Below are 21,826 nucleotides of genomic sequence, written 5' to 3' on the forward strand. Positions count from 1 at the left end.
CCAGCCGTGCGCAGTCTCCTCTTGACTGCCATGTAGTTGTACCTCTGTCTTTGCACCAGCATCGCATAGTCGGGATACGCTGTGATGGATGCTCTTTCTATCGTTCCCCCTTTACGAAAATACTCCAGGATCTTCTCCCTGTCTTTATAATTCAGGATTTTCGCAATTATTGCTTGCGGTGGGTCCCCCGGCTGTGGCTTCCTCTTCAGGGCCCGATGTGCACGCTCGACCGTGAACCCTTGTGAAAGCGTGTCTGCTCCTATCTCTTGCAGAATCATGTTCTCCACATAGTCCGTGGGGTCTTGGCCTTCTTCCCCCTCCGGCAGGCCGACCACCCGGATGTTGTTCCGTCTTGCCCTCCCGTCCGCTTCTTCCGCTCAGTTCTCGAGGTTGGCAACTTGTTGTTTTAGTATGTGGACCTCGTTCGCATTCTGTGTGCTGACAACTGTGTTAGTCTTGACCGCACTCTCCAGGCCACTTGTCCTTTCTGCCAGTGCCCTGACATCCTGTCGCAGCAGGGTGACTTCGATCCCTACTGCGTCTATTTTGTTCTCCAAGGCCGTCCGCAAATCTGCCATGGCGTCCCCCATTTGGCGCTCAGTTCTGTTATAGCGGCTAGAACCTGATGATTTTCTCCTTCTGGGGTACCTCCAACGGAAGCGGCCGCTCCACTTTGTGCTGGGGTCGAAGAAGTCCGCTGTGCCTTCGCGAAGGTCTCCATTGTGGGTTGCTTGCTCTTAGCCCTCAATCCTTTAACTGCCATTTTACCAGCTTCCATACGTGTCTGGTTCCAGTTCTTTAATGTTATCGTGCCTCCACCTGTTCAGTTAGGTGCTGGAGCATCTACTTTAGAGAGTTGCAATAAGTGGTGGCATAAGGGTTGCGCTTCAAGTGGGCCGTGTCCTCCCACGTCCCCCTCCGACTTCTGTAGGCAATGTCCCCTTAGCCTGTTGCAGCAGGCCAATAGGCACACCCTCCCTGTCACCACCACTGTGCTTCAGGCCTCCCCAAAGTTCAGCACTGTGTGTCCACCTTTAAGGGGAACTGTCCCACAGCATCTGCTTTCAGCCTAATTAATTCTTCACTACTGCTCATGCCGCCAACCAGCGTCCGCCCAGACCCCCGCCAGTTTTTGCTATGCACAGGTACTCATATATTGTCTGTTGTTCCTGGCAACATATCCACCTTAATGGCACCTGTGCCCTCTGCTCTTGGAGATGGACACTCCAGTTGAGGGCCTTGGGCACCAGTCTCCCAGCCAAAACCAAGAACACTGTCATCCGGCCCCAGCACCCCCCATGTATCAGTGCTTCTCTGACCAGCGGTGCAGTGTTATTGTTGCCTGCTCGTTCGGTCTTCCGCACACCGCTGTAAAATGGAGGAGCATCCTGTGTGCTTTCCGTGTCGCACACAGCGCAAACTGCTTATTACCAATAGTGCAGAGCAGGGACCATGTCATCCTTCATCTGTTTGCGAATGTATGCTTCTGCGTCCACACGAGACCTCTACTGCACGCTCCGGGTTCCACCGTCTGTGGGCGCGTACCTCGCGCTGCCTCTTTCTTCCATCACACGCAGCCAGATTATCCGCGTGATTATTCAGGACCATACGTCTGCATACGCGTACAGCAGGGCGCCGCACGGGCACCAGCTGTGTACGGTTGGGGGCAGCACGGGCGCTGTATGCCGGTCCTGTGCCTTACGCTCACGCTGCTGTTATTCCCATGGCCCCAGGTCACTTGCCACAAGGAAGTGCCAGACAACGGCCAATGTCCACGTCGCAAGCCGCACCTTCTCCCGTCAATAACATGGCATGCAGCCAGCAGGGCTCCACTCAGCTCCCAAACGCCAGCATTCATTTTTTCGCTCCGTTGCCAGGTCTAGGCAGCCGCTCTCATTATTCCGGCTGTAATTCCTTTGTTGTCAGCCATTTTGATTACTTTGTATCCAGCAGCCGTTTTCTTTGTGAAGTGTTTCCCTCGTAACGCTGCACACGATTCACATGCTATTCATAGTTTGTGCAGAGCACTCGTTCCCACGCCTGTGCTCCCAATCCTGGAATATATAAGTCATTTTTGAAGGGTAGTTTCTCAGATCATTTCCGGATCCACAGGAGCTGCACAGGAAGGCACGTCCTACTCCATGGCTAGTTAGCCACGCCCCCCTGTTCTTACTCTTATAAGCACTTGTATTACAGGGACGGGTAGGCTGGGTCCCGTAGTTATTCTCACACTTATATACACTTATTGCATCACTGGGACGAGTTGGCTGAGTGCGTCCCTGCTCCCTGTATCCCTCCCTGGGTCTCCCACCTCTCCCGTAACCTTTTTGCTCACAGGCTAGCCTCACAGGATCTCTCTTTGGGATCGGAATAACTCGCCGTCGGTACGACTTCAGAGGTCACGCCGACTCTTCTTGGTTCTTCGGTGTAGCTCTGCATAGCTACGACTGCAGCAGTCTGAGCTCTGTTTCTGGACTGAACAGTCCACCTTTCCCAGGTCACGCCAATGCTCACTAGGCTCTCCTTTCCTCGTGTTTCTTTTCTCCGGCACGACACAGACTTCTATTTTACTCGTGCCTCTTCGGTACGCCCACTGGTCAGGTTCTCACAACCGTGCTCTCTCGTTTCTCTGCAGCACCCAGCTCTTCCACGTTCATACTCCCTGGGCTTCACTCTCTGGTCTTCAGTCCCTCTTCTATTTTTATATCCGAGTTCTGTGTCCGCCAGTGTAATAAAAGTATTTTCACTCTTTGATAAGTAATCACTCTTACTAGGCTGGGCTCCTTCGTCACAGTTAGATTAACTTTAGCCATGGAGCAATCTGTATTACTCACCCATCTCTCTTCTTTGTCTGTTCTTTGTCTCAGTGGTTTTGTCAGACATTACTTACAAATGAAAGTTAGAACTAACATTTCAACAGCAGACAGTAGCTTGTTCGGGTGGACTTCTCTGAAGCATAGATGTTATTGATGGTTCAACAGTGAGGGTTTCAGGGAGTTCTTTAATGCAATGGGAGTCCTTATACCCAAAAGGGGAGTCTCGCCCTGTGAGGTCCCGCTTACCGCCACCCCTAGGGGGAATGTTGCATAGCGGCCACACCTCCCTAGAGTCACAAGGAAAGACTCCCCTCTGGGGAGGAGGGACGAAACCCTGCGATTCGTCACATGAGTGGTATGTGTGAGGGAAATGAGGTATCTGTAGGAGGAATGACTAATCCATCAGAAAGAACATTACCAAAGGTAATTAATTTGTTTTTCCTATGAGTTAATTCCTCCCCCACAATCCTCATCATAGAGAGACTCCCTCTACAGTTCCTGGAGGAGAGCGTAGAGTGAGGAATTATCATCTACAACAGGAAAAACTCTTAAACACAGCACAATCAAATTGGACGCCCTGACTAGATAAGGAATCCTGGCAATAATCCCTGGTGAACATGTGCAATGATAGCTACTTGACAATTGTCAACAAACGGGCCACTTCTCTGTATAGCAAAGGTGTCTGTCAGACCCCTGGACAAATGAGCCATAAGACCTGCTGGCATTTCCTTGTTGCCCTGATTGCAGCATTCGTAAATGCAAAAAACTATTTATCTAGACAAGGTTTGATTGGTAACAGTCCTGCCTTCAAGCACCATCAAAGTGCTGGTATTTCTTTCTGAAGTCCCTCGAATGAGAGTCATAGTAAGTGGAAGCTCTCTTAGTGTTGTAAAGGAGACATGGTATCACAAGTATGACACTGACACAAGCAATACAATTTCAAACCCTTTACTAGATTTGTGGGCTTTGGCAAAACTCCTACATTGCCCTATAGTCCCTACCATCAAATAATAAAGAAAACACAGTTCTAGTCAGTCTTTGTCAAATCAAAATGGCCTGCACTAACAAAACCTAATACCTGCCCTATCTCTTATACAAAACATGTGTAAAGGGGAATATGTATGCATAGAATAGTCAGTGTTAAAACATAAAGGATCAAAATGGCTGAGTCAGCTCTTCTCCCCATGTTAGACAGCACAGAGTAAGTCGGCTTCCATAGACAGGTTGACACACTCTGGCGCAGGTTCGCAAAACAAAGGCAGTTCAAAACATGGATCGAGGCCCGCCTGGTCTTCCACGTTAAAATCTCTAATTCCAGCTTTCAAAAGTTCTTTCGAAGTTCAACAAAAAGTTCACAGTTCAACTAAAGGTACACATAGGTCTCCCTCCGTCGGGCCTCAGACCTTTCGATCACAACACTTGCAAGGGTTTCCTTACCCAAGCTAAATTCAGATTCTTTAGGGGTTCCCTTCCCCTAACCTATCACACTTCTGGTCTCCCTCAGTCAGGCTCTGACCTTTTTCTGATGTCGAAAGACTTTCGAATGTGCAAGGTTTTCACTATAGACCTCTGCAGGACCACTTTGACGTTCCCTTCAGCTCAGACTCTTGTGTTATTTGCCCTAGTTCCTCTTGGTCTGGGTAGTTCAGTATCATAAGCACAAACGTTCAACATTCACCTTTCCACTTTTCCTTTTGCCGGGGTTAATCTTGATCATTAAGCGTTTTTAGAGTTCATTCACTTTGTTGCTTTATAACAAAACTTTTCACCTTTCGACGGGACTTTCGAGTGTGCCACTTCCCTTCACCAGACCACTCTGCTACTCTGCATCACTGGTTTCACAGTTATCGGTAATTTAAAGGTTACCACAGGTCTGCCTTCCTTCGTGTCTCATCCAAACACATGCAGCATTCAATTGTGAGATATACTGTTGCAGCTTCAAACGTTCTTCGACACACACCGGCCTTTCATGTTGCTCGCCAACTCACATGCTATGTGCATTCTTTACTTGTCATTATGGCTTTAATTCACGAGTCAAGCTCAATAACATAGGCTTGGCCCTGCCTCAAAAACTCTGTCGTTCACCAGGGAGGGTCGCTGGCGCCCTTGAAACACAATGCAGTCTTGTCTGGGATTTGGCTTTTTTCCGTATCTTTCACGGTTCTTCGGAAGCAACAACCTCCTGGAGAGATCTTCTGGGTTTCTCTACCCTTTGCTCTCATCCCTCTGTCGGTTGTTCTGCTCCAGTAGGTTCGCCTTTGCCCCAGAAGTTCTGCCCCTTCTCGTGTTCCACCTTGCCTAGAGTGTGTCTCTTCGCTCTGCCTTTTATCCGTGTGAAGAAAGCTAATGGGTATCAGATGTATGTGGTTAAAGTCAAGTGCCTGACTTTGCCTGACCCGATTAGCAGGACATTTCCAATGAGATACTCAGTGTGAGTCTGTCTTTCCTCAGAGCGCACTGTCCATGTGAAAGTGTTCGTATAGGAAAGAGGGACGGGGGGTTGAAGTCTCAAGATATCCCACCTGGCAGGATGGGGCATGGGTACGGCAAACGGCAGAATACTGCGTCTCACCATCGGTTAGGTTAGGTGGGAATGGAGAGTGTGTTGACCTAGGCATTAGGGAGGCCAGCAGTCATCGCAACCAACAGTTTGTAGAAAACTCTGTGAGCGAAAGACACTCAAAAGGGGAGGATTGCAAACTGGTAGAGGATGTTGATAACCAAAAACCTTAGCTGATTCCTGTGCTTACGAAGCACGGGCACATGAAAGTAGACACCTTGTAGGTCCATGGATATTGGAATCTGTTCCATCATGGTAGCCGGCTTAAGTGGATAGGCATCAGGGTGCCATCAAAGAGGGCTCTTCTAGCTTTTGCCAGATTTGAGCTAGTTTACTCTGTAGTTCTGATCAGTGAGTAGTGGAGTGATTTCAGATGGTCCTTGCCACTTGGCCGTTAGAGTGTTGTCGGAGCTGGGTAAGAGGATGAGCATCACGTCCCTAAATGTGAAGCACTTAAATGCGTTTCCTGGTCATACGGGTGTTTATGTTTCTCTAGGCTGACCTGTAACTCCTATTGATTCAGGTGTCCCACGATCTGCAACTGCCCCTGGGCGGCCTGGTTGAGTTTTCTGTATTCACCTCAGTGGTCAACTCCTCCTTTCCAGCTACCTTTCAGGATATTGAAGGCCATAGTCCAACTCCAAAGATGAGAAGCCAGTTGAGGCCCTGTGTGATTTCCTGACAGCAAAGAGGGCGGAAAGGAGCATGTCCTTATTTTTGCATTATTGAACAATTATTTCTTTTTTAGAGAAAAAATCGCTATAATCCTTAACCCTAATTTGAGCGTCCTCCAAAAATATAAAATGTTGCATTTATTTTGGACTACCTCTGGTTTGGATTCTGGCAGATGTCACATACCTTTGACAAAGTATATGACCGGATACCTGATTTTTAGATCCTCACAGTTTGTATTTGCTATGAAAGAAGGAGTTTGGCTGAGAGAACCTCTAGGAATTATACTGAGGTACCGTCTTTAACAAATCTATAATACAGAGTATAATTTCCTCCTGAATGGCTAATTGTTTCTTTGTGAGCTTTGCACGAATTTTAGAGAACTATTCTTTCAAAATTGTTTCACTGATATAACTAAAACTGAGACACGGCTTCATCCCATGTTGGGGGATCTGATCTTATAAAAAATAGAAAATCTGCCATTTGTTTCACTGGAATTCTTCTGGAAGTATTTTGCAACACAATTCAAAATTTTGATTGTAAAACATTTTTTTTTATTTGTTTTTAATCTGGTGAGCGTTATAAAAATGTTGAAAGTCTCATAAAAAGCAAAATTGGGAAATATCCTTAAAGAACTGTGTTTATGAAGCAGGCAAAGCTTTATAGGTTTTTAATAGAAGTGACATTTGCATAAATTAAATTAAGAATACATCAAAAATAGCAACATCTTTATAATAAACAAAGTGAATGCTTGAGAATCCTCCAGACGAAGTTATATGTGCTTTAAAAACAAGCTTAAATGTATTCTTAAGCGATTAAAGATCAGGTCCTGCACCTATACTGTGCTATGCAGGTCCCAGAGAAAGATGGAAGGCTTTTGAAAATGTACATGTATCAGAAATCAGTCACATGCTCCAAAATGACACATATAACCATTACATGGGCCCTCATTACGACCCTTGCGGAAAGCGACTGACCGGAGCGCCACAGCGTAAATAGCGTTTCCGCCATTGCACGAAGGAGCAAAGTGCGGCCCATTCCGACCCATCGGGCACGAGCACCACGCCACGGCGGAAGTGCAAAGTCCGCGATGGCGGAAATGACCCCAAAACGGCCCACACCGCCGCCGTACGGCGCCCTAGGTGCAATACCGCCACCCCTCTTAGCGGTCACCGCAGTGTGCGCCTACCGGAAAGTACGGTGACCGGAAATATACGGAAACGGAAGTAAAAACATGGGCCCGGAACGGGAAACATCCCGGCGTACACCTGTAAACCGCACCCCGCACCCCACAGCAATGCCGCAAGCGATGGGACGACCTGCGGATACGCGTCCGCAGCATACTCTCTGCCAACCGCAACATTGCCACAGCCACCGGGGGAGGTCCTGAATCACCCATCAAGTTGACCCCCCGGGAAGAAATCTGTGCCTCCACCATCGGAATGGAGAGCATAGAGGGAGTCGGAGGGATGGAGAAAGGAGTGCAGACATCCGAAGATTCAGGTAGGTGTACCAGATAAAACAATGCCAAATCCACACAGTCCATCCATGTGAAGTACCATGCGTCCACATAGTGCAACAGAAACACATGTCCAGGAGAACGGCCACACACATCGGCCTGATAGCGCACGTTAAAACCCACAATAAATACATAAATAATTAAAAACCCCTAATACACGCACTACACGTGCAGCAGGCACACCCTAACTGCAGGCTGCCAAACAACTGCACCCTCACTCCACACACAAATCAAAGCACCTCCAAGGACCCGACCCAAATCACCCTCAGGTACCACCCCAGAGCATGTGATACAATGCCATTCCAATTCCCACAGACCCGTCATTAACCCTCGCCCTCCTTTACTCCACCACAGGGTCCGATCCAAACGACGAGCTACAGGACACCCCTACCAGCACACCTGCAAAGAGGGCCAAGACCAACGGCCAGAGACCCTCCACCTCAGCTGCACGCATCAAGACACGGCAGCAGCACAAATCAGGTGGCAGCACAGAGGAGGGAACATCAACAGGCACCCCAGCAGCCAGCATGCCCACAACACCACCACCACAGGTCCCCCCAATGGATGCCACAGAAGGCACTGCCTCTGGTGGCAGCAGCACCATAGGTGACACCCCATTGATGGCAGCATGCTCCGACACAGAAAACGGGGATGTCGAAGTCAGATCCATCCATGACCTGTCCCAATCCCCCTGTCTGTCCCATCCCGTACAACATGAGGATACCACGCAGGGGCACCCACAAGACAACGACTGGCCATCCCCCACAAGCCCTGTGGCAAGGCAACATGAGGACAACAGCCCCTCTGTGACACCCCCGCAAATGGGCATGGCCCAGCAGAGGCAACAGTCCCTCGACCAGTTAATCGTGCAACAGCAGCAAATGGCCACGCTCCTCAAGGACCATGCCGATGAATGTGGGGGCACTAAGGCAGACATAGAAACATCAACTGAGACACTTAGGGCAGAAATGGAGAGAGGCACAGAGACGCTGAGGGCACAAATGGAGAGTAGCACCGAGAGCCTGAGAGTCCAAATGGAGAGAAGCACCGAGAGCCTGAGGGGGGAACTGCATGCGACGTCCAAAGACGTATGTGCCGAACTTGCCGCAGTGCGCCGTGTGCTCACTGAGCTCTCGCAAACCCTCAGGGACATGCATGGACGTGAGCAGGCAGACACATCATCCGTTGCAAGTTCCGTCCAGGGCAGCCCCCAACGTAGATCTGGAAGGAACCTGCGCTCCACAGGCAGGGGTGCCCCTGATACCCGCAGAGGGGGCTTGCAATAGCGACAGCCCACTGACAATGAGCATCTCTGGACACTGGGGTTCGTGGGGGAGGTAGGAGGGTGGAGGGGGTGTGTTGGGCTCACTTGGGTGGCGGGTCGATAGGGTGTTCAACATGACATCACATATGCCATAAAAAGTGCACGATCAACCAATGAGATGTGTGGACATTGATTTCTGTGTACTAGGCCATCATAGGCGTACAGTCCATATTGTGCATGTCCCAGACACGCACAGTGCCACGAGTCCCGTGTCCATGTATCAGCCACCAGGCGTGAGTGCTAGAAGCATACATCAATGAGATGCTGACGAATGTCACGGGCCTCCGGTGCCTCGCAGACTCCATGAGGTGCTGCCACATCCCCACCCTCATCATGACCATCATCATGTGCTTGCAGTTCTGCGTCAGGGGGCATGGGCACATTTCTACGTACGCACATGTTGTGGAGCATGACACATGCCATGACCATCTTTGCAACCTTCTCATGGCGGTACAGGAGTGCCCCGCCAGACCTGCTGAGGCAGCGGAAACGAGTCTTCAGTAGGCCGAATGCCTGTTCAATGACTACACGGGTACGTGAGTGGGCATGGTTGTAGTCCTCCTCATGCTGGTCCCGTGGGTTCCGGACTGGTGTGAGGAGCCATCTCTTCAGTGGATATCCAGCATCACCTGTATGTGGACGAGAAACGTATGATGTGGAATGCCATTGCTACGTACGCACACCCCCCCCTTCCTGCCAGGTCATTGCCAAATCACATTCCCCACATAATCATGCATGTAATGAGACTCACCGAGTAGCCAGGATCTGTTCCCTGCGTGTCGCTCGATGTAGCGTGGTATTGTAGAGTTCCTCAAGACCATAGAATCATGGGTTGATCCAGGGAATCGGGCACAACAATGTGTAATGATCCTGTTGGAGTCACACACCATTTGTACATTCAGGGAATGAAATTGTTTTCTGTTGCGGTACTGGGCCTCCATGGCATGTGGGACGACCAATTCCACATGGGTGCAGTCGATGGCACCAATGCAACCCGGTATGCCGGCAAGTGCATGGAATCCCACTTTTGTGTTGGTAATTTCCTGCTCCGAGCGTGGTAGAGAGATGTAGTCGTCTGCGTGCTGCAGGAGGGCATCGAGCACTTGCAATAGTGTCCGTGAGAACAGTGGCTGAGAAATGCCATGCAACTGTCCGACTGTGTGCTGGTAGGTGCCTGTGGCCAGGAAGTGGAGTACAGACACCACCTTCAGTAGGGGTGGGATGGCGGTTGGGCTATCTATCATGCTGACAAGGTCAGCCTGTGTCATGTCCACAATGGCGGCTATGGTGTCCCGGTCCAGACGGTAGAGGGTGTGGATCTGCTCATCAGTGAGGTTGAACGGATGTGCTCGGAGGCGTGGGATTGCGGGCTGCCTGCGTGGTGGTAGTGGCTGTGCTGGCGGCCCTTGCTGGCCCTGCCTTGGCCTCCTCCTCCTCCTGCGTCTCCTTCGTGCGGCCGGTAGCACTTGGTGTTCGTCTTCTTCTTGGAGTTGGAGTAGTTGCAGTGCTATCAGGTCCCCCAGGGCCAACATCGCGAGTCCTGCCGGTAGCATTTCGGTGTGGTTGTGGGAGGAGACTGGCTGTGCAATTTATGTGTTTTCAGGCTGTATGGCCTCCACCTGTGGTGATTAATTCCACCTGTGCAAGCTGCTCTCCCCTTTGGCCGAGCACGTCCCGCGCACAACGCTGCAAATCTGGGAATGGCATCTTGCTATTGCAATCATGTATTTGTACCCGATGGCCGTGTAACATTGGTTGACATGTTCATTCTGCTGTGGTCCCATTGTTGCACATACTATCTGTGCAGTCGCGAACAGACTTGTGAAGGGTCAGTGGAACGTAGTACTCGAGTAACGGTGGGCCCTCATGCATCACTGTACCGAGTTGCAATGACGGGCGGGGCGTCCCATTTGTGGGTGAAGGCAGTTGCCATTTTCACACACAGCCGCACTCGATGGAATAATTAGTGATTTCAAACGGCCACAGATGCCTTTTCGGCGTGATGTTGCAAATGTGGAATTCCAAGGGCGGCGCTTTCGGTTTCCAGCTAGCGGCGAGGAGATGCCCACAGGTCTGACTGCAAATATAACGTTCTGTTGTTCAATGTCCTTGAGACAGGGCCCATGGCGAGGAAGCAATGATTGATATGAATAGTTTGGGATGCGCAATTGCTACGTGGGCGCTGAGGCCGGCCGTTCCCACATACATGTTACTTCACAACACTGGAATTACGGGCTGGGGCACTGTGGATTTTGCAGGCTGCATAACGCACAGACTCAATGGATGTTTCTAATGTTATGTGAGTAATTATTCAGGCATTTTGATCCCGGGATGAGGGAATGATGGATGGATGCATGGGCAGGTGATTTGATACAGAGTTTGCCATGTACAGGGCTTCTTGGGATCTATCCGCCTCCCCTACGCTATGTGATGCAGGGCTGCCATGGTGGGACCATCGTCTATCTGGCCTTGTTGAGCCCTCCCTGTCTCGACACGCCCTCAGACACTTGTGTCCATGCACATTAACATTCCCATCTGATGGATTCTGTTTTGACAGACGCATGCACAGGTACACTCGTTTGTGATGGTGTTTGCACCTCGATATAGATGGTTAGGAGTCGCAAGTGGTTTTGGGGTGGTGATGATCCTTTGGAGTGGGCTAGCATGCATATGGCTGTGGATTTCGTGTGATCATTGAAGTGAGTTGTTGGAATGTAGTTCTGATGGCCATTCTGTTCTTTTTCTTTTCTTTTGGTTGACAGGTATCTCCTCCCCTTTTGCCACTGCCATCTGTATGCCACTCCTGCAGATGGGTTTTACTCCCGACACCTGCTGCTTCGTGTTAATCAGTGGAGCAGCATTACGATCTTATGGGACGATCGCCAATGGCCCACATGCCCTTACGCAGTACTGGTGGCTCGGAGCAACATTTCGGCCTTTCAGCTGGACTAGTGCCTCCCCATTGGGACGGCCCTGCGGTTCTGTGCGCTTCCATGTTGCCTTTTCGTACGTGAATGTGGCTCTGTGTACCATGAGGGAACAGGACGACACACAAGTAGTGGCTGGTCATTTCTTGCGGATGCAGCCCACAATGGTGATTGGTGTTTAGGAGTTCATGGCCTGATGGCTGTATGGGCTTGGTGACTTTGATGTGCATTAAATTTCTATTCTGATTTGGCCCGTGTAGCGTTTTTCTTTGCAAGTGATGTGGCATATGCCTATTTGGGGGGCGATGTATTGTGAGGAGATCTGCATTGGGTTCCAGCTTCGGAGTTTAGTTGCGTGGTACTGTACTGGGCGCGTTTGCCTACTAAGCCCGTGAGGTCAGGGATGGGGGCTGCCAATATGACAGTTTGAATGTTGTCATGCTCAGGGGCGGGGGATTGGGTTTTGTGTAACAGATGCCGGTCAGCCAGGTGGACTGGTGGAATGATGTGATTCTCGGAATATGGCTGGTCACAGGTGCCTGTGTTTGCGTGCGTTTCTTGGTGGGGGACTGTGGTCATGTCCATTGGGATGGCTTCTGTATTCGTGCCATCTGTGCCCTGCAGCTCCCATTGGCCCCTCTTGTGTTTCTTTTGTTCGTTGCCATGCATGGGTGACTTGTACATTTCAATGGTTGCATTGTGGCTTCATTGCACCTACGGGGAGTTGTACTTTGTGGGCAGGGAGCGGTGTACAGGCACTCAGTGGGGCCGTTTACGGTTGATTCGCGATGCCGTACTTCTCACCATGGCGGAATGGTACATTACGCCATGCCTGATGGCGTTAGGTACATGTCCGCTAGGGTCGGAATTGGCGTACCGTTGCGCCATGGTGGTGTTTGCGGTTTCGCATGGCGCGCGCGCGCGTGCTTGGTGCAGTTAGCGTTGGCGTTCACTACGGTGTCGCTAATGGCTTCGTACTTTGCGGTGACGGGTCATAGTCGCACCGAGCGCTATTCGATGGCGGTATTGCATTTCCGCCATCGTTTTCCGATTTCCGCAAGGGTCGTAATGAGGGCCATGATCACAAACAGAGATGCTGGGCCCTGCTAACAGTGCATACACATTGCTGATGAAAAAAGCTGAAGTGGGACCTTGGGCCCTTGAGACTGAAAACATAGCTCCACCGATGGAATCATTTAAATGCAGTCTGGGGAATGCAGGGTCACTAATATGATCTGCGTGCATAGAAACTGTCACAATTTCATGGAGCCAATCACTTATGAGGCGGTGGAGTACTGTTTGTGGCAGTAAGAGAATACTGGCTCTCAATGCACTTGGCACAATTTAGAGGAGAGCCTGGCACTCAGTGCTTCTTTACTACCTGCAGCGATCCATGCCGAAGCCTCTCATTTTTCGCTTCCGAATTAAAGAACTGGAGAGAGATCTCTGGCAGGTGTCTGCTACCGCATAGGTACCATGCACCATGAGGCTAGTCTTAGTGATCTCCCAAGCTAGCAGCATTCCCTTTGTAACCCTATCGTAATTTCCACTGCAGCATTCCACTTCAATGTAAAACAAATGATGATGATCCGTCAGACCTTGCGATATATTCAGAGACGCTGAAGGACCATTCCTTGGTATCGGCCCACTCTGGCATTCAAATTCTGGTATATCATGATGTGGAAACGTGGCTTATTTTTGCAATCTATTTTCTCTTTGTTATAATATGTTACTTAATTTAGTAAACATGTGATTACAGCTGCAGAAAAGAATACAGAAATCACCAGACAAGCACGTGAGGAAGTAATCCACAATTAATCCGTATCGGCACCCAACCTAGACCGCAAAGACCCATGACCAAAATTGAGAAGACATGACATATCAATAAACAGTCACCTAAAAGGGTTGACGGGTAACACTGGAAAGAAATGTGCCCCATGTCCCCTCCTTCTATCTAGTACATGAATTCATACTGAATGGAGACCTTTAGTCTCATCCGAATGATTTTGGTCCTTCCTTAAAGAAAAAGAGCATTCCAGTAATCCATAGGGTTTGCCCTGTTTCTCATTTTGTCATTAGGTCATTCTCCATCAATGCCCATTGCAAGGTGGGTGCGGTATGATGTTAATGAATACAGCCAAGTTTATTCCTATAGAAGAGTATACTGTGCTTGTGTGCCAGGCATAAAATGTAGCAGAATGATGGTGGGTGACACTAGATATCAATGAGTGGCAGTTCCATCTTCACACCCTTACCCATCATGCCTCAGTAAAGCGGGTGATAGCAACCTCCATGGGACTGTACTGGTTCTAGTGTTAAAAATAGTATGTAGTGGCCAAATGATGTTCTCATGCGGTTATCTCGCACGCTTGCAGGGAATCCACAGGCCACCAGGTACCAGAATGGGAGGGAGGGGAGAACATCTATGCAAACAAGTTTAGAAGGGATTTTGTCTTCATCTTTGATGTTAAAATATTTGGTATTTTCGACACTCATGAAACATACCTATTACAAATACTCAGATATTGCTCTTATCATACCTGTCTTTAAAGCCCCGAACAACTTTCTGAATAAGTATAACCTTATCAGTGATGGCTTTGTCCCGCTCGATCTCTAGCAGCATGTCATGATGATCCTAAGGAGATAAAAATATGTTTTGAACCAATATTACATTTTTCACTTGCTAATGGGTGTGTGATGTTGGATATCATGTTTCAAATTCTGCGTGTTTTTTAAAGACAATAATAGTCAGGCAGCAATTTGTTCATGGAAAAACTGGTCTTTTAAAAAAATTAAAACGTTCTGTTTCAATGCTCTGTTTTGTTTACATTATAGAAACATTACACAGATACAGCAATATATATACACAGTTCTTAACACATAGCACATACAATTAATCAAATCTGTAAAAACAAAGATACAATTCATCATACTAAACATTTAAAATTAAATCGATGCATAGCAGCTACAGTCCATCAAGCCAATATTGAATCTTAACAAGCCTTCCCTTATTCCGCAATACTTAAAAGATCCTTAGTTAAAAGTTCAAGATCTCCCATACAGACCCAGACCTCTGCTAGAAAATCCTGAAGGGCTGCCGAACAAGAAATGTGGACAGTAGTCATTAAATTAGTCCATAAACTTTCCAGAGTGACTGTTGAATGCGAGTTAATAAATCGACTAAAGTAAACAAGTCTTTTAGAGAGTAAAGCAGGACATTTTAGGACTAAATGGTACACTCTGTACCCGTCTTACATAGTCGGCAGGTAGAAACCAAGCACCCAATAAGAGGGTCCACCACCTCCAAGGTTGGCTAGCAGTTAATTCTAAACCTCAGGTGTTTGTCCTTAAATACACGGGATGGGTACTTTACAATATATGGTTGAGTCTGTAGTTTAGTCAATGCCATACAAGAGACATAGGGCCTCATTACAACTGTGCCGGTCCGGAAACAACAGTGCCAGTAATACTTCTGCCACCATTGTTTCCGGACTGGCACACTACAACTCTGTGGGCGGGTGCCGTTCCACCCGCCAGGGTCAGACCTGCCGGGCGGGACGGCACCCGCTCGCAGAGCTCTCACGGGAGCAGTGCTCCCGTGTCCCCATTCCCATGGACTCCATGGGAATGGGGACTAACAAAATTACTGGCGTCTGACTTCCTGGCCACCGGACTTGGAATAGCCCGGTAGCACCGGTAATTCATTACGGGTCCGGCGGCTACCTGCTGGTTTTACCGGCATGGTTACCACCGGACCCGTAATGAGGCCCATAGCCTCTGAATAATGTTAGATCTTTAAGATGATGAAATCTCGATCCAGAGCAACCCGTCTGGACTTTATATAGGCAAGACCAATTCCCCTTCCCATGCCATTTCATTTCAATATTGTTCAAACTCCTCAACATAAGAAGACAATGGATAATTTAGTTAACCTGCGTTGAGTCCCTCAGAGTCCCCAAGTTAAAGGGGAAGTTTGCTAAAAAAATGGTATTGTCCCGACCGTTCGGGGATGTATTTTGAAGCATATTGTAATCTATCTTAACATTTTTTCGTATGCATCTTACCTTAGTTTTCCTCACTTTTATACATGGGTATTTTTAACATTGCAATGTATTTTCTTCTCCTTCTTTACCAGTAGTTGCTACATACAAACAAACATGTTTTTCTTTTTCTGACTCTGGATTTTGTACTTATTCAATTTTCAGGAACTATGGCAACAATACAGCCCTATCAGTACAAGCCTGAATATTCTGAAGAGGAACTAATTGAAAGAGAAAGAAGCGGAAACGATGGGGAATCTGACAATAGTTGGTAAGATGAATCACCAGAGCCTGAGCATAGTCGCATGGAAGATGTTTCCACCTGGAGTACCTGCAATCATTGCAAGGTCATGCCAACCGAGGAGGGGTACTGCTGATGCCAAGAAAACTCTGGATGCTTGGCCTACATAGCCGAAGAAGGCACACCACTGCTACGCGTTAGCGAGCTGCATGACTTCAGTGCAGCCTGCCTCACAAGGTCCATGCTGCGGGTTATGATGGTGCTTATGCACAAACTTCATGCAACAGTTCACCCTCGCAATCCAAGTAACGAGTAAGTATCCTCTAGATGTGATGCAACATTGACCACTGAGAAGACTAACATTTCATGTTGTTCTCCTACATTGTCGTAACTACGAGGGATCACTGACAAATGAATCTATTCTTTAAATTGAATACGTTTCTCGCACTTATTGCAAATCATAGTGTTCATTAGTGTCTTTTTCGACTAAAAAAACAATATTTATCTATGGCCCAAACCGTTCCTGTTTGAATGGGTGTTCACTTTTGTAATGTGTCCATACTTCAAAGCACAAGTACATTTTTTTCAGAAAGCTACTTTTCTAAGGGCAACTATGCCATCGAATTTAGGATGCATTTTCAAGTAAGGTGGTACACTTATCTGGTTCATTCAATTAAAATATTTCAGTTTCTCTTTCACAGGTGGTACAGGCTGGTGGCCTACCGTTAGTTTACATGGTGGCTTCATGGGAGAGTTAGATTCCACGTTTGACAAGTAAGACACGCCTGTGTCATTCAAGCCATTCGTGCCAAATCCCTCAGTGACAGCGGAGTACAGGGGATTTTTAAACACTGTGCCGCAACCTCAAGTATACAATTTGTAGTTTGTTTGTGCCATTAACATCACCAAACTAAATAAAATACAAATAAGCATATACAAATAGTTGTCTACATTTTTCAGCAAGTCAAGAACATGCCCAATCGTCTATGAGGGTCATGAAAGAATAGTTGGTGCCCTTTTGCGCTCGCCTCATGCCCATCCATCCCCCCTCCAGTATCAATAATAGCAGTTCACACTTGTGGCCGTGTGCTCACAAAGGGGCTGGGAGGATGGGAACGCTCAAGGTGCCAAACACCATGTACAACTCAAAAGGATCTTCCACACAGTGACCATTGTCCACATGGCCTCGCCAGACCCAGTGTCTCCAGACCCCCTTTCAAGACCCCGCCCCAGCAATCAACATAGCTTTTTGTCCCTTGTGCAGTATTCCGGGACTTTTGCGTGCGCCTCATGCCCATCCATCCCCCCTCCAGTATCAATGGGAGTTCACACCTATGACCGTGCGCTCCCGAGGGGGCTGGGTGGGAGGGAACACAGAAGTTCCCGAACAACATGTACAACTCAAAGAGATGTTCCGCACGGTGACCATTGTTCATATGGCCTCCCCAGACCCAGTGCCTCCAGACTCCCCTTTCAAGACCCTGTCCCTGCAATCAACATATGTCTCTGTCCCTTGACTGTCTTCCGGACCTATTGCGCTCACCTCATCCACATCAATCCCTCCTCCAGTATCAATGGCGGTTTGCATCTGTGGCCATGCACTCGCAAAGGGGCTGGGTGGGTGGGAACGCTCAAGGTGCCGAACACCATGTACAATTCAAAGGGATCTTCTGCACGGTGACCATTGTCCACATGGCCTCCCCAGACCGAGTGTCTCCAGACCCCCCTTATAAGACACCGCCCCGACAATCAACATAACTTTGTGTCCCTTGAGCAGTGTTGCAGGCCTTTTGCTGGCCTTTTGCGCATGCCTCATGCCCATCCATCCCCCCTCCATTATCAATGGCAGTTCACACCTATGACTCTGCGCTCACAAGGGGGCTGGGAGAGTGGGAACACTCAAGGTGCCAAACACCATGTACACCTCAAAGGGATTTTCCGCACAGTGACCATTGTTCACATGGCCTGCACAGTCTCCAGACTCCCCTTTCAAGTCCATCCAAGGCAGCTGGGTAGGTGTGGAATCTGAAGGTGCCACAAGCTATAGAATAGCTAGCCTCTGTGCAGCAATATACATTACACGTCATACAAAAAGATGCAGACTTTGTTTTTGTGCTGGCAATAAATGTCTGTGGCTTTTATTAAACATAACAATAATAAACCAAACATGATTACTATGTCTATTTCACAAATCAACATGTGTGCAGCGTTATCATAGTTATGTACTTTTTGGGCACTTGGACTGGGAAACAGGAACTGGCCCTCCTCAGCTCACCGAATGCCCCTATTGTGGGATCTCAGGTCCGTGTGTTGGGGACCTGCATCTTGTCTGGTGAGCACTCTTGCGCTTGCTGGCAGCTTCCTTCCATGGCCCAATGCCTTTACACCTCAGTGGGTCCAGGGCCAATCAGGTTCACCCAAAAGACCCATGTTCTCCTACAGCTCTATTCGCATCCCCTTGTTGCTAGTATGTTTAAAATCCCTGTATGGAATAATTCCATTCCATTTACTGATAGGTGTGTGTTCCATTTTTGTGGAAACTCTCGGGTCAGAATAGACAGTGCTCTCACCAGGATGTGATTGTGTTTTTAAAAATGGTAGTTTACTTCTGGTCTCTTCGGTCAACTTTCCTGTCCTATCCACAAAGGAATGTCCCAGGATGCATGCTCATGTGTAGGGTTTCTCTTCATCTGTAAAAGGATATTGCTTATGTTAGCCTTGGTCTTATATATCTTGTGAAACAATTTGATTTCCAACCTCCTATCTTGTTGATGACTTGTGTCCCCATGCCTCCACGCAATGCTGATAAGGCTGCGCCTATCCTAAAAGAATGCGTGCCATATTCTGTGATATCGGTTGTCCACATGGCCAGGCCAGACCCAGTGTCTCCAGACTCCCCTCTTCAAGACCCCGTCCCTGCAATCAACAAATGTTTTTGTCTGTTGAGCAGTGTTCCAGGCCTTTTGCGCTCACCTCGTCCCCATCCATCCTGCTCACTAGTATCAAAGGCAGTTGGCACCTCTGAACAGGGTCGTACTGGGTCATAAGATTGTCATGGGTAACCAAAGAAAACGTGGCCCACAGTTGGAAGTCGCTATTCATTGCTTTTCGAACACTGTTTGAATAGTATCTGACGGGGAGAATTTTGAATGAGGATGCAAATTGTACATTAAAAGAAATATTTATTCAGCAACAATGTTCACTACTACTAGCCGCATATTGAAGTAACCCATCAAACTGGCCCACATTGCCAAAAGAGTGGGTCACTTTAATAAAAAAAGAAATGGCCCAAGCAAGCATTTTGCGTTTGTGGTTCAGTCGTGGCCCTATTGCCCTATAGGCAGTACGAGCAGGCCTATACCTGTGCGCTCGCAAAGGGGGTTAGGTGGGTGCGTATGGCAGATGTGAAACATTGGCATCAAGGCTCCGTGGGGGGTGTCAACTAACATCACACATTCACATACACACCCAATTTTCTAAGCCTTTTTAAACGCTATTAACCATGGGGAACATCTCTGCAATCCACAAGGTATATCATCATCGAGCTACCTGTTCACCATTTACTTGTTCATGGCTAATTTCTTTGTCCAAGAAAGGGTAGGTCACCTATTTGGTTCTGTATGTTCATCGATCGCTGCTCTGAAAGTTTCTATCGATTTCCACCAAATGTACACAGTATTCTAATTTTTATTTACCTCAAAGACTTCACCAGTATCGATGGTCAGATGTATTTTGTTCTCGGTAAATAGCACATTGTATCACTATGCATTGTAACAGAATGGAATGTTTCCTGGCCCATGTTTGAAAGCATGTTTTCTTTTGCTGCTTGAAAGTTCATTCAATGGTCCAGTAATACGTTACAATTTGAGGTATAACAATCAATTCTGTCAAAAGTGATTGCCGTGTTAATTAGACTAGGTTACACAGGTTCTCTTTCTTTATTTAAAACAACCTTTACAGACAAAGCTGTGTAGTAGTTGCTTTATTCACATTCATAAATTATTATTTGTAATAACTAATTATATTTTTTCTACAGATATTACAGACTTTTCAAGAATGCATTCATGTATCGTTTTTGGTTGCCCTTGTGTGAGCCATGTCAAAACTCTGGGCACAGTCCTGCATATATTCCCAAAGGATATCGATTTAATAAGAAGATGGATTACAAATTGAGGATTTCCAGTGGACGAGGTTGAAAGTAGAGCCCAGGCTGTTTTGGGAAATGTGAGGGCCAATCGATTCCGCATCTGCAGGTTGGACTTTCCCGATGATATGTACAAACAAGCATTAATTCAGAATTCTTCGTAAATTGCTTCCAAATGCAATCCCGACTCAATTTCGAGTAGTGGAGGATTAATTTTTTATGTTTGTTGGTATGCAGGACAGTGCTCTGTATAAAGATTTATTTTCAATGATCTCTCGATTAATTTAAAATAGTGTATTGAAAAGGTAACTTCATGAACGGATTAGAGTTTTCAGTGTTTATTTCCATCAATATTGTATTACTGAAGTTTCCCTAGTTACCAGAATTACCCAACTTTTAAAATGTTTCACTTTAGACAACTTTCTCTATCCACATTTTCGGGACACCAATAACTCAGTGAAAGGTGAGCCTTAGTAAAAACTTTCATTAATGCCCTTTAAAAGTAGCCCAATGTTTTCGAAATGTGTGTTGGTTGACATGTCCTTCTTTACATAGAGCTCACTGATGGAAGCACAGACCCTCAACCAGTGACAAAATTGCTGACACATCTAGCATACCAATGGTGAGCCCAACCGACATGCACAAAGTGATATTTTAGAGGGCTGGATGTGGCTACATTTCTAATAGTTTTTCCATTGTACTCTTTTCTGACAATGCACTGAAAATGAAAGAGCAACATTCTTCATCAATTACTTTTCCGGCGTCAACATCAACCTCAGTCGCCTATCAGGTAATTCTATTGAACTAGTCCTTTATATGCAAATGAACAATAGATGCATGTGTCATGCTTCGAATTTAAACATATTGAAAATGATAATGTATAGTATTGGTTATTTACACAAAGTGGCATGTATGACTGTCTCTCAGTATGTACCATCATCTGCATCTCATGTTTTCAGTTTAATTTTCCTTTTACATCGGTATTAAAACAAGTACTATGTTATAGGGGGATGCTGGAACTTTGACTACAATCACTTCCTCGTTTGCAACAGGTCCAGAGTATGAGGTATTTGTATTTAGTTTCCTTGCTACAATGAAAGAAAATCTTACAAAAGATATAATTTGAGACTGAAAAGCATGTAACCTTGCACCGTTTCAAACTTTTCTGATTTTGTTCTAACATTACACTTCCTCCCTAATGCAGAATAGATTTGAAAGGAAACATTACAAAGCAAACTACTTTTGAAGGCAACATTATAATCACTATGTTTTGCAGGGTGATCTCAGATCAAGTCCATGTGTCATCTCGGAAGGTTATCAGGTTAAATCTGAAATGTATATTATGACCAAATCACGTACACAGTTTTCAAGGGTATGTTCATATGAATGTTCTATTTGTGTGACAACAACAAACCTTACAGTATAAGGTTTGCAATAATTTTAAACTACTTTGTGAGGAAGTACTCTGCGATGAAAGATTCTACACTTAAATTCGATTGACATTTAACTTTTGTAATGATTCTTCTCTCCAAGGAATGCACTGAAGATGTTGAATTTGAAGAGGCTCATGGACCAGAGGTGTA

The 21,826-nt window shown here is 47.0% G+C and overlaps 1 protein-coding gene across 6 annotated transcripts in view; it reads right to left on the minus strand.

Moving 5' to 3' along the window:
* The window catches only part of MYO7A (myosin VIIA), a 1,239,317-nt gene that overhangs the window by 334,944 nt on the left and 882,547 nt on the right, over window positions 1-21,826 (minus strand). For all 6 annotated transcript variants that reach the window (XM_069640000.1, XM_069639997.1, XM_069640001.1 and 3 more), the window contains one exon: window positions 14,359-14,453. In XM_069640000.1, coding sequence (XP_069496101.1) covers window positions 14,359-14,453 — 95 coding nt within the window. The remainder of the gene's footprint in view (window positions 1-14,358; window positions 14,454-21,826) is intronic.

This window comes from Ambystoma mexicanum, chromosome 7q (genome assembly GCF_040938575.1).
Source record: "Ambystoma mexicanum isolate Mex_15411 chromosome 7q, UKY_AmexF1_1, whole genome shotgun sequence".
NCBI lineage: Eukaryota > Metazoa > Chordata > Amphibia > Caudata > Ambystomatidae > Ambystoma > Ambystoma mexicanum.